This window comes from Bos taurus, chromosome 23 (assembly GCF_002263795.3).
Source record: "Bos taurus isolate L1 Dominette 01449 registration number 42190680 breed Hereford chromosome 23, ARS-UCD2.0, whole genome shotgun sequence".
Classification (NCBI taxonomy): Eukaryota; Metazoa; Chordata; class Mammalia; order Artiodactyla; family Bovidae; genus Bos; species Bos taurus.
Genome location: NC_037350.1, coordinates 28,159,207 through 28,172,690, shown reverse-complemented (window position 1 = coordinate 28,172,690; position 13,484 = coordinate 28,159,207). Strand labels below are relative to the sequence as shown.

At 47.3% G+C, this 13,484-nt stretch overlaps 1 protein-coding gene across 1 annotated transcript; it reads left to right on the top strand.

Annotated features, from left to right (window-relative positions):
- The first annotated feature begins 6,827 nt into the window (after positions 1-6,827).
- Positions 6,828-13,419, top strand: GTF2H4 (general transcription factor IIH subunit 4). The gene is made up of 14 exons (NM_001101057.1): positions 6,828-6,997; positions 7,629-7,771; positions 8,038-8,142; positions 8,493-8,624; positions 8,882-8,978; positions 9,071-9,159; positions 9,595-9,706; positions 9,852-9,920; positions 10,121-10,204; positions 10,456-10,588; positions 10,780-10,910; positions 11,953-12,000; positions 12,176-12,254; positions 13,103-13,419. The coding sequence occupies exons 2-14, from the start codon at positions 7,632-7,634 to the stop codon at positions 13,273-13,275; spliced, it is 1,392 nt and encodes a 463-aa protein (NP_001094527.1). The 5' UTR covers positions 6,828-6,997; positions 7,629-7,631; the 3' UTR covers positions 13,276-13,419.
- The last annotated feature ends 65 nt before the right edge of the window (positions 13,420-13,484 follow it).

The window sequence follows — 13,484 nt, the reverse complement described above, 5'->3', positions numbered from 1 at the left end:
CCATTTCCTTTCTTCCTTCCCCCCTTTTGTCCTTCTTCTCCCCATTCCATTTCCTAACGTGTTTTGCCCAGCAGAGTGTTCTGTTTCTTCAAAAGCCAGACCCTTGCCTGTGGGACCTAAGGTCCCACATGAACATGGAGGTCTGCAGGAAGCCTAGAGGGAGGCTGACCCATGGACCCCTTTGGCAGTCTGGAGAGGTCTACTGATTCTTCCTCAGAATTATGTTTTAAAACCTGTTTAAAAAACATTACATATATATGTACATACATATATGTAATATATATACACATATACAATTATGACTACATGTATATAAAACAGGAAAGCAATTGAAAGTTGACCAAAATGTTAATAAAAGATACAGTAATGTGTGCTGCTTTAAAAAATACTTAAGAAGAAGACCTAGCAGCAGGTATAATAATTACTGACATTTTCAAAAAAGTAATGAGCATAAATGATATTCTGAGATTTCTACAGCTGTAGTGGGAAAGGAAAATAGCCATGGTGTCTATCAGTGACAAGTCACAGGTACTGCTAATATACTGGGGCTTTTGCTCAGTCATACTTGGAGGAAATGCTAAGTTTCAGTTAGAGGATAATAAAAATAGAGATGTAATTTTTTTCTTGCCGAGATTCTAGGAAACCCTCCCACATCTTAGATCCCTGGGTCTGGAAGCCACAAGTAGAGAATCCCTGGATTAGACTGATCAAGTGTGCAAATAACCCAACAGGTGTGAACTATTTGAGAGCCAAACCAAGAGCATAAATGATCTCAGAGGCCTGGAAGAATGAGTCACAGCCACCAGGAAAATGTTTAACAAAGAGTTCAAATTTGGTTGGAATGAAAACAAAATATTCACTGTAAATATTGTAAAAGGCAGACCCATCTTGATGGCAGTTCATGTGAAATAAAGACACTGGGTCTCAGTTGATGACATTCACAAAATGAGTTAACTGGATAATGGAGTGACAATAAAGATAATTTAGGTTGTACTAATAGGCCCTTGGGGTTCCAGGTCACAGATCTGAGACCTGCTGGAAACTACACAGGTCAGATCACTATGACCCACAATTTAAGATAAGTACTGACAGAATGAAGAACTCCCAAACCTCTGACCTTGTAAGTCTTAAGCTCTACACCTATGCAATCACCTTGGGTTCATTTGAATTTAAGTCTCAGCAGGTTCAAACCTGCTGCTTGTCTGTGGTTTTCTGAGAGCTGCACAAGACCAAAACCTGGGGATCATCCTTACACCCCTTTTCCCCTACTCTCATCTCCCAAGTCCAGTCTACCAAGAAGCTCTGTTGCCTTTGCTTCCCCAATTCCCCTTAAATATATCATTTCTGTTTCCATCCCCATCGGGACACATGCTACCTCCGTCTTGCCTGGACCACTGCAGTAATCTCCCAGGATCTGTTTCTGTTCCTCTCTGGTTTGTTTAAGCCAGTGTGATCTTTAGGCATGCAAATCTAAACCCACTCCTTTATTCCAAACCCTTTAATGGCTCCCCATGGACCTCAAAATAGAACAAAATTTTGGGCAAGTTTGCTCCCCTACCCCTACTTTGTGCACTACTGGCCTTCTTTCAGTCCCTCCAATGGACACAGTCCTTCCTGCCACATGGCATTTGCAGCTTGCTGTTCCTCCACCTGGAACATACTTCCCTGGTGTTTTTGCCTTGTTAACTCCTGCTTGTCCTTCAGTAACCTTCCCTGACTTGCCCAACCAGGTCAAATCCCCGCTTGATGCTCTCAGAGCACATGACTCCTTTGTAGCACTACAGGTATGAATTTACATGTTTTTAGTTATTTTTTAGAAAATAATGACAATGCTACTTACTGAGCACCCTCTATGTGCCAGGCTGTTGTTCAATTGCTCAGTTGTGTCCAACTCTTTGCCACCTCGTGGACTGCGGCACGTCAGACTTCTTTGTCCTTCACTATTTCCCAGAGTTTGCTCAAATTCATGTCCATTGAGTAGTGATGCCATCCAACCATCTCATCCTCTGTCGTCCCCTTCTTCTGCCTTCAATCTTTCCCAGCATAAGGGTCTTTTCTGGTAAGTTGGCTCTTCACATCAGGTGGCCAAAGTATTGGAGTTTCAGCTTCAACATCAGTCCTTCCAATGAATATTCAGGACTAATCTCCTTTAGGATTGACTGATTTGATATCCTTGCAGTCCAAGGGACTCTCAAGAGTCTTCTCCAACACCACAGTTCAAAAGCATCAATTCTTCGACACTCAGCCTTCTTTATGGTCCAACTCTCATATCCATACATGACTACTGGAAAAACCATAGCTTTGACTAGATGAACCTTTGTTGGCAAAGCAATGTCTCTGCTTTTTAATATGCTATCTAGGTTGGTTATAGCTTTTCTTGCAAGGAGCAAGCATTTTTTAATTTTATGGCTGCAGTCACCATCTGCAGTGATTTTGGAGCCCAAGAAAATAAAATCTGTCACTGTTTCTATTGTTTCCCCATCTATTTGCCATGAAATAATGGACCAGATGCCATGATCTTCACTTTTTATATGTTGAGTTTTGAGCCAGCCTTTTCACTTTCCTCTTTCACTTTCATCAAGAGGCTCTTTAGTTCCTCTTCACTTTCTGCCATAAGGGTTGTATTATCTGCATATCTGAGGTTATTGGTATTTCTCCCGGCAGTCTTGATTCTAGCTTGTGCTCCATCCAGCCCAGCATTTCAAATGATGTACTCTGCATATAAGTTAAATAAGCAGGGTGACAATATACAGCCTTGATGTACTCCTTCCCCAATTTGGAACCAGTTCATTGTTCCACAGCCAGTTCTAACTCTTGCTTCTTGACCTATGTACAGGTTTCTTAGGAGGCAGGTCAGGTGGTCTGGTATTCCCATCTCTTTAAGAATTTTCCACAATTTGTTATGATCCACACAAAGGCATTAGCATAGTCAATGAAGCAGAAGTAGATGTTTTTCTGGAGTTTTATATCTTAGTTAATTCAACATAGGAAGTAGTTATTGCCATTTCGCAGAGAAGAAAAACCTCTGTTAGGTTAGCAATATGCCCAGGGTAGCACAGCTGGGAAACAGAAAAACTGATGGCGAACAGCCTGTCAGCTCCTGTCTCTGTTCCTTCTCTCCGGGTCACCTGAGGGGGAAAAGACATGAGCTCTCCATTACCCATCATAGGAAGTTTTCATACACAGAGTGGATAGCCCTAGTCAGGGAGCTCTTTCCATAATCGCAGCTCCAAGGAGCCCAGGCTGATTTTCCTCCTGAAGACCAGTTCTAGGAACTCAGACTGTGCTCAGCTGGACATCGGACCCCTTGCATCCCTTAAAGCAGGACTCTCCAAGAGAACTCTGTGATCAAGGTCTACAACTGCACCATCTAATAGGTAGCTGCTAGCTACATGCAGCTATTATTTGAAATGCTGCTAATGTGACTGAGAAACTGAATTAAAAATTTTATTTTAGTTAATTTAAAGAGCCACAGGTGACTAGCAGCTCCTGTTCTGGACAGTGCAGACTTAGTTTTCCCTACATGTAATGTAGGGAACCATGATCCAGTCCACCCAGCTCCCCTTGCTTGTTCTGATTAAAATGAAGTATACGGCCTATTTCAGTTTTACACACACGTAAATGCACACTGGAGTAGGTGTGCCACTTTGTAATCTACTTTTCTCTCTGCCATTATAGGTGGTCCACAGTTCAGGCCAGGACACAGTGACCTCCTCTGCAAGTGTTGCCTGGTATTCTATATTTCAACTACCCACATTTTATCTAACCAGTTCCCAGTGATAAACATTTGGGCTGTTTCCAATGTTTTTAGGCTACAACAACAAACACAGTTTAGTAAACATCTTTGCATGTATATCTCTCTACACATGTCGGAGAATTTCAGTGTGCTACCTTCCTAACGGGGAGTTGCTAGGTCAAAGGATAATCATTAAAACCATTGGTATATACTGCCAAATTACCCTTAGAAGGGTATGCCTATGTCAACTTTCCACAAAAGTATTATGAATATGGTCAAGTGCTCATGTATACTGAACCAACAGTGAGGTTGTCATTATTACTATCATTGCTAACTGGACATTATTTATTTAATTGACTTTTCCTTAATTAACAGTGAATTCCCTTGTGGCTCAGACAGTAAAGAGTCTGCCTGCAAGGAGGGAGACCTGAATTTGATCCCTGAGTTGGGAAGATCCCCTGGAGAAGGAAATGGCAACCCACTCCAGTATTCTTGCCTGGAAAATCCCATGGACGGAGGAGCCTGGGGGCTACAGTCCATACGGTTGCAAAGAGTCGGACAAGACTGAGTGACTTCACTTTCACTTTCAATTAAGAGTGAAGGTGAGAGTTTCTTGGACTTCCCTGGTGGCTCACCTGGTAAAGAATCTGCCTGCAATGCGGGAGACCTGGGTTTGATCCTTGGGTTGGGAAGATCCCCTGCAGAAGGGAAAGGCTACCCACTCCAGTATTCTGGCCTGGAGAATTCCATGGACTGTATAGTCCATGGGGTCACAAAGAATCACTTTTGAGAGTTTCTTCATTTGGTTACAAGGCACTTGTGTTTATTGCATTTACCATCTGTTATTTCTTAGTATTTCTATTATATTGTTTCTTTTTCTTACTGCTTTTGAGAGATAAGTGCTCTTTGTATTTTGGCTATTTTATCAACCATTTTTTCCCAGATTACCAATTCAGTTCAGTTCAGTTCAGTCGCTCAGTCGTGTCCGACTCTTTGCGACCCCATGAACTGCAGCACACCAGGCCTCCCTGTCCATCACCAACTCCCAGAGTTTACCCAAATTCACGTCCATTGACTCGGTGATGCCATCCAACCATCTCATTCTCTGTCGTCCCCTTCTCCTCCTGTCTTCAATCTTCCCCAGCATCAGGGTCTTTTCAAATGAGTCAGCTCTTCATATCAGATGGCCAAAGTATTGGAGTTTCAGCTTCAACATCAGTCCTTCCAATGATCACCCAGGACTGATCTCCTTTAGGATGGACTGGTTGGATCTCCTTGCAGTCCAAGGGACTCTCAAGAGTCTTATCCAACACCACAGTTCAAAAGCATCAATTCTTCGGTGCTCAGCCTTCTTTATAGTCCAACTCTCACATCCATATATGACTCCTGGAAAAACCATAGCCTTGACTAGACGGACCTTTGTTGGTAAAGTAATGTCTCTGTTTTTTAATATGCTGTCTAGGTTGGTCATAACTTTCCTTCCAAGGAGTAATCATCTTTTAATTTCATGGCTGCAGTCACCATCTGCAGTGATTTTGGAGCCCCCAAAAATAAAGATTATAATTTGTCCTTTAACCTTATTTAACGTCTGTCATAAAGCAGCTTTGCCAGTCTTGTGTCACTCTTTGAGGATTTTAAACATTGCTCAAGAAACAGACCAACAAAACATGCATGGGCTGGCTACAAAGTGTAACAAAGGCTTAGTCTTACCATTTTGATTCCTGGTCACTTGCAAATGTACTTCAAATCCCAGTTCCAGCACTTTGTAGCTATCTGATTACAATCACAAATTTCTTAATGTCAATGAGTTTCCATTTTCTAGTCTGCAAAGTGGGAATAACAAAACTTGAAAGTGAAAGTGAAAGTCATTTAATGGTGTCCAACTCTTTCCGACCCCATTGACTATACAGTTCATGGAATTCTCCAGGCCAGAATACTGGACTTGATAGCCATTCCCTTCTCCAGGGGATCTTCCCAATAAAACTTGCCTTTCAGGAATTTGGGGGAACGTGTAGCTCTGGCTTTTACTGAAGAAGTTCCCTCACCCCATAATAGTTTCATAAATCAAATCAGGCTAAACAATTTTTCTTTTAAAAACTGCATTTATTAGGATATTCAAATTAAACAGGAAGTGCTGAAACCAATACTTTGGCCACCTGATGTGAAGAACTGACTCATTGGAAAAGACCCTGATGCTGGGAAAGATTGAAGGCCGGAGAAGGGGATCACAGAGGATGAGATGGCTGGATGGCATCACCAACTCAATGGACAAGAGTTTGAGTAAGCTTCAGGAGTTGGTGACTGACAGGGAGGCCTGGCTGCAGTCCATGGGGTTGCAAAGAGTCGGATACGACTGAGCGACTGAACTGAACTGGGGAGGTGGGTGGAAGCATGAAGGATATGAGAACATTTGTGGAGGACTTGGGCTTCCCTGGTGGCTCAGACGGTAGAGTTTGCCTTCAGTGCGGGAGACCCTGGTTCGATCCCTGGGTCGGAAAAATCCCCTGGAGAAGGAAACATTCTTGACTGGAAAAATCCCATGGATGGTGGGGCTTGACAGGCCCCAGTCCATGGGGTTGCAAAGAGTCAGACACGACTGAGCGACTTCACTTTAGGTACTGAGGAAGGCGCAATGGATTGAATTAACTCCTAATTCGAGAAAATGCTCTGGAAAGTGCATTATTCCAATTTTATGGGAAGCAACTGAGCTCAAGGAACCCAGTTTCCTGCGTCTCGACACGTAAGTGCCTCACCACCAAGCAGTTTCTGCACCTCCGCCAGGAAGCCCTCGGGGTATTTCTACTCCCAGAGTCCCCACTCGAGTTCAGTCAGTTAGACTCCGCCGTTAGCCGAGTGGGTAGATAGGGAGGCGGAACCAAGCAGCCAGACCTCTGGTGCTCCCGGCTCTCTTAAGTACAAGCCAGCCTCTCTCCGCTAGGCTTCCTCGCGGTGCCTTTTGGGAGTTGTAGTCAGACGCGCCTCAGCTTGCTCCCGGGTGAGGAAGGACAAGACTCCAGTTCCCAGCATGCCCTGCTGTGGGCGAGTGCAGCGCCGATTTTTATCCTCCCCACTTCGCCACTCCTTCCCTTCTCTTCTGAATCCTCCAATCTGAACTCCAATCGGTGAAATTTTTCGTCTTCTCCCATTTTTTTCCCTGTCATTTTCCGCCATCCTTTTTCCTCTTCCCGGGAGCCACTGGCTCCGTTTAAGCGACGGCTTGTGACTCGGAGTGCACGAGGAGGGGATCGACACTGAGTTACGGTAAGGGTGCAGGGAGAAAAGGGGTGGTGGAGATAGGAGGGAGAGAGTTGAGAGAGGCGAGGACTGGGAAGAAAGTAGGGGACAAGTTGGGAGATCGTGCGGCGTAGATCAGGGTGAATGGGATGAGTTGGTCTTCGGTGAGAGAAGAGGAAAGAAGTGGAATTGGATTTGGGAGACATGGAGGGGAAAAATAGTTACTGCTGTGCTCAGCACGAGGTGGGGCCAAGAAGTAGATGGGAAGAACATACAAATTTGGAACTTATAGGCTGATCAGACCAAAAGAGGCAGAAGGGAAAGAGGGTTGGGCTCAAACAAGTATCTTTGTCACTGCTTAAGTAAAGATGAGACAGTTCATTGAAATATCAAGTATTTTTGCAAATATGGGACAATTGACAATTTTGTCATCTAGAAATTGAGAGAAGACTGGTGTTTAGGCCAGAAGTGAGGTGAGAAGGCAGGAAAAGAGGGGAGGCTGGTCAGGACTGGGAGAAACAAGAGGAGGTGAGTGACATGAAAAAGGAAACCATAGATGAGTTTTCATGGGGGCCAGTGGATCGGGAATCAGAATTAGAAAGGTGAGGGGTGACACTGGCATGGCTTGTGGGGGTACACTAACACTTGGATCTCTCAGGTGATGGAGAGCACCCCTTCCAGGGGTGGACTGAATCGAGTACACCTACAATGCAGGAACTTGCAGGAATTCCTAGGAGGCCTGAGCCCTGGTATATTGGATCGATTGTATGGGCACCCTGCCACCTGCCTGGCTGTCTTCAGGTGAGGACCCCCCTTCATGGTAGGGTCCATGGCAGGGAAATGTAATGGGGCCTGCAGATTGAAATAAGTTATTGTGGGTAGAAGCTTAGCCCTGGTGGGCTTGGAGAGTAAAGTGTGTCAGGCCAAGCCAGATAGAGGATGTGGGGGCAGCAAGACAGGTAAAAGTGTTGGGGGGTGAATGTGAGAAGTTTGAGAGGCCATGGATGGCAGGGATGCAGTTCTAAGACAGTCTCTGATATTAACATTGTCCCTCTCCCTGCTTATAGGGAGCTCCCATCTTTGGCTAAGAACTGGGTGATGCGGATGCTCTTTCTGGAGCAGCCTTTGCCGCAAGCTGCTGTAGCCCTGTGGGTGAAGAAGGAATTCAGCAAGTGAGTCTCTCCTGCATTTTTAGCCAGATACAAATTTCTCAACAGCTAGGCTTCCCAAACTGCTATTCTTGGACCACTTCTAGGAAATATTAATGGGGACACCAACAACTTATAATTAAACACATTTGGGAAATTCTCATTACTGTATTTTGCCTCTCGGAGAGTTGTGATGTCTGTTACAAGGCTCTGGTAGGTGTTACAGTAAAGAAGCATTGCCTTAAGACACATCTCACTCTGTGAAATGGTGTTCCGAGGACCACCAGTTTAGAAAAGGCAGAAACTGACACCTTTGTGGGTCTCCTTCTTTCTGTTCCCTAGTCTTCTCTCTCACCTCTCTGCTTCTGTTCCAGAGCTCAGGAGGAAAGCACGGGGTTGCTGAGCGGCCTCCGTATCTGGCACACCCAGCTACTCCCTGGTGGTCTCCAGGGCCTCATCCTCAACCCCATCTTCCGCCAAAACCTCCGCATTGCCCTTCTGGGTGGGTATGTCACTTCCGTCTTTTCCTAAATTGGGTAGGGGACATAGTGAATTGCTGGCCGGGGAGCTCCTGAGGGGCCTCTCTGCAACCTTGCAGGCTCCACTTTTGGAAGCTCCTTTAAGAGTAAGTTGGACCAGATGGAGCTACATGGTGTAGAAAATGTCTCCCACTCACGGTCCCTGGGGATGAGGGTCAACTAAGGGCAGAAGCGTGGGTGGGGAACACAGGTAGGGTTCCTTACTGTTGGCCATCCTGGCATAGGGGCAAGGCCTGGTCTGATGACACAAGTCAGCTGGGACCAGACAAGCATGCCCGGGACGTCCTCTCACTTGACAAGTATGCCGAGGAGCGATGGGAGGTGAGGACTTGGGACTCTGTGGGTGTCTCTGCTTTTGTTCCCGCTTCCCACAGCCTTTAAGGCATCCAACTCTGTTCTCTTCCGTTCCTCAGGTGGTCCTGCACTTCATGGTGGGATCCCCCAGTGCAGCCGTCAGCCAGGACTTGGCTCAGCTCCTCAGCCAGGCTGGGCTCATGAAGAGGTGAGGCAGCCAGAGGTACAACAGCTCTGTTTTGCCATGTCCTTGAGTCCCTGCTAAATTGAGTCCACCTTGGGTCAGGATTGGAGGGGATTGACTGAAAAAGGTGGGCTGAGGGACGTCCCCGGTGGTCCAGTGGCTAAGATTCCACGCTCCCAATGCAGGGGACCTGGGTTCAATCCCTGGTCAGGGAACTAGATCCCACATGCCACAACTAAGAGTTTGTATGTCACACAAAGATACTGCTTGCCTCAACAAAGATGGAAGATCCCGCATGCTACGACTAAGACCTGGCATGGCCAAATAAATAAATATTTTTAAAAGGAGAGTAGAGCAGAATATGGCAAGAGATAAACCAAAAAAAACCAAACGTGGGCACACAGGTGGGACGGTGGCCTTTCTCTGCACACCTCTGCCATGAGCCCTGTCTGTCTCCAGTGCCGAACCTGGAGAGCCACCCTGCATTACCTCTGCCGGCTTCCAGTTCCTGTTGCTGGACACCCCAGCCCAGCTCTGGTACTTTATGTTGCAGTATCTGCAGACAGCCCAGGTGAGCAGGTCAGGGGTGCCCGCCAGCACGCTCTACTCTTCCCCAGACCCACTGAGGGACTGCTGCCCACAGACTCTGTTCCCTGATTTTCTCTCATTTCCTCCCTCACACCCCTCCCCCTTTGTCTCTGCCCATTCCTCCCTAGAGTCGGGGCATGGACCTAGTGGAGATTCTCTCCTTCCTCTTCCAGCTCAGCTTCTCCACTCTGGGCAAGGTAAGCAGGGGGCCTGAGTGGGCGAGATGGGAAGAGAGTAAAGAGATGGGAAGGGGAAATGAGGTAATGGGGCAATACAGTGGAGGATAAGAATGAACAAAGAACATGCAGAGATGGGAAAAGAGGGAGTGAGTGTATGGGATTGAGAAAGGGAGAATGGGATGTGTTTTGGACCCCAGCTGGCCACTCCTTTTCCCCAGGATTACTCTGTGGAAGGTATGAGTGATTCTCTGTTGAACTTCCTGCAACATCTGCGTGAGTTTGGGCTTGTTTTCCAGAGGAAGGTATGAACACCCAGACACATGGCCTCTACTGAAGAGACAGGGTGGGATGGTGCCTTGGCCTTTAAAGGAGAGTGGGGTCTTGGGAGGCAGTCACAAGAAGCAGTTGCCAGGACTGAATACTTATCTCCCTTGAGGGAGAGAAGTTGGGAGCTGAGGTCCTGGGCACTGGGAGGAATCTGATGTTTCAGGAGGAAGATGTAGGGCAGTGAGGCCTGAGAGAGGGCCTGTGGCCTTTCCCTTCTCCTTTTCAGAGGAAATCTCGGCGTTACTACCCCACACGCCTGGCCATCAATCTCTCGTCAGGTGTTTCTGGGGCTGGGGGCACTGCACATCAGCCAGGCTTCATTGTTGTGGAAACCAATTACCGACTGTATGCCTACACGGGTGAGGCTGGACAGAGGGCCCCTGGAGAGCAGGCTGGTGGGGAGGGGAGGAAGAAGCGGGAAGAAGCAGGAGGGACTGCCAGCTTCTGGTCACGTACACTTGTAACTTGGCGGTTTACAGAGCTCTCTGAGGCTTGGGGGAGCCTAGATGGTGGGAACCCTCCTAATCCTCTTTTCCTATCTTCTGGTCAGAGTCGGAGCTGCAGATCGCCCTCATTGCCCTTTTCTCTGAGATGCTCTATCGCTTCCCCAACATGGTGGTGGCACAGGTGACCCGGGAGAGCGTGCAGCAGGCCATTGCCAGTGGCATCACAGCCCAGCAGGTATCCCTGCTTGGGGAAGGTGTGGGTGGAAAGAAAGGCTGCACGTGGGTTGTAGGTTACGGGGTGGTCACCTTCCAGAAGGCTAGCGTGGAGTCTGTTACAGAAGGTGGTGGTGAGTTGTCTGCGTGTGAACATCAGGTCATGAGAAGTCAAGGTTCTCAGTGTGGGGAGAGGGAGACCCTCCTACAGAAGACACGTAAGGAGGAGCTATAACTCTGCATTTGTATCTCAGCACCACCACTTCCTAGCTGCACTGGTGGCCTAGTTGTTTCTCTTATCTGAGCCTCAGTTTCCTCATCTGGAAAATGGAGATAATGACAGTTCTCACTCAGGGCTTCTGATAGATCTCACTTCAGCTATCAGGGCTTCCCTGCTAGCTCAGTTGGTAAAGAATTCACCTGCAATGCAGGAGACCCCAGTGCAATTCCTGGGTTGGGAAGATCCACTGGAGAAGGGATAGGCTACCCACTCCAGTATTCCTGGGCTTCCCTTGTGGTTCAGCTGGTAAAGAATCCGCCTGCAATGTGGGAGACCTGGGTTCGATCCCTGGGTTGGGAAGATCCCCTGGAGAAGGGAAAGGCTACCCACTCCAGTATTCTGGCTTAGAGAATTACACGGACTGCATAGTCTATGGGGTCGCAGAGTCGGACAAGACTGAGCGACTTTCACAAAGGGTTGTTGAACCAAGTCAGTGAAATACAGGTAAACCATTTAGTTCAGAGCCTGCCATGCAGTTAGTGCTCAAAAATAATAGTTGCTATTACTTTAAAGAAAAAAAAAAAAAACTATGGAAAGGGAAAATATGCCAAAGAAGCAGCAGCAGACATCACCAATGGGAGCAATACCTAAAGACAAGAGCTATGGGATGTGTTGAATTGATAGGCATATGCCTATGAATTTTTAAACAATCAGTTGATGTTCAGTGACATTAGAAGACAGGTAGCTTTTCTGCTTTCTTATTTGAGAATTCTGTGCAATGAGAATTGCACTTATTGAGAATTTATTTACTGCCATTGATCCCAATTCTTGTCTGTTTTCCTAGATCATCCATTTCCTAAGGACAAGGGCCCACCCAGTGATGCTTAAACAGGTACAAAAATGAGGCTGGAGGGACAACAGCTGCCGGAGGCTGAGAGCCCTTGGTACCTGGTGATGAAGTGATGGAAAAGAGAAATGGAAATCCAAATCTGGGGAATGAGCGGAGGGCTGGGGCTGCCTGGAGCAGTGCTTCTGAACCTTACAAGGGCCATCCCTTGCCCCTGCAGACACCGGTGCTGCCTCCCACCATCACAGACCAGATTCGGCTCTGGGAGCTGGAAAGGGACAGGCTCCGGTTCACCGAAGGTGAGTGGCTTCTGGTGGGTTTTTTTGGTCATTGGCCAGAAGAAGGACAATTCAGTCTTGGTGAGCTGAAAAAGCTGTTCATGCATTTTATTTTTTGTTTACTGCATGGGCTAGTAAACCCATGCATGTTTTATTTCGGGATGAGTTGATGGCAGTAAATAAATTCTCGAATGAGTGTGATTTGGATTCAGCTAGAAGAGGGAAATTGGAAGGGATTCAATTCAGTTCAGTTGCTCAGTCATGTCCGACTCTTTCTGACCCCATGAACTGCAGCACACCAGGCTTCCCTGTCCATCACCAACTCCCAGAGCTTACTCAAACTCAGGTCCATCGAATTGGTGATGCCATCCACCCATCTCATCCTCAGTGAGTCAGTTCTTCACATCAGGTGGCCAAAGTATTGGAGTTTCAGCTTCAGCATCAGTCCTTCCAATGAATATTCAGGACTGATTTCCTTTAAGATTGAGTGCAATTGTGCCGTAATTTGAACATTCTTTGGCATTGGAATGAAAACTGACCTTTTCCAGTCCTGTGGTCACTGCTGAGTTTTCCAAATTTGCTGGCATATTGAGTGCAGCACTTTCACAGCATCATCTTTTAGGATTTGAGGGATAATTCATAGGGATAATTTCTGTGGTTTTGGTTAGCAATGGGTTTTCTTACTGTATTATACTGCCTTCCTGAATATGGCTGGGTCATGCTAGTGGTAAGATTTAAATGTGGGTGGCAAGCCGAGACCGCTGGTTCCCTGAGGCTGGTTCCCTGAGGCTGCCATCGAGGGGCTCCCACCTCCCGTTCTCACCTCCTCTCTCTCTCTCTCCCTGCTGCACCTGACTTGCGGACCCCAGGCGTCCTGTATAACCAGTTCCTGTCACAAGTGGACTTTGAGCTGCTGCTGGCCCACGCGCGGGAGCTGGGCGTCCTGATGTTCGAGAACTCGGCCAAGCGGCTCATGGTGGTGACCCCGGCTGGGCACAGCGACGTCAAGCGCTTCTGGAAGCGGCAGAAACACAACTCCTGAGAGTGCAGGACTGGACCTGGGCGGGGCGCACCCGGGAAGGCGGGCTGCGTGGAGGCTGGCGCGGCCTCAGAACTCAGGTGTTTTTTTTAATTCACACGTCGGGACTCTTCTAGTTTAATAAAATTGTGAAAGTGAACCACACTACCCCCGCCACCTCCCTGGGAAGCCTCCTCTCTCCGCGCCGGCAGCGCTCATCTCCGCGTCGACAG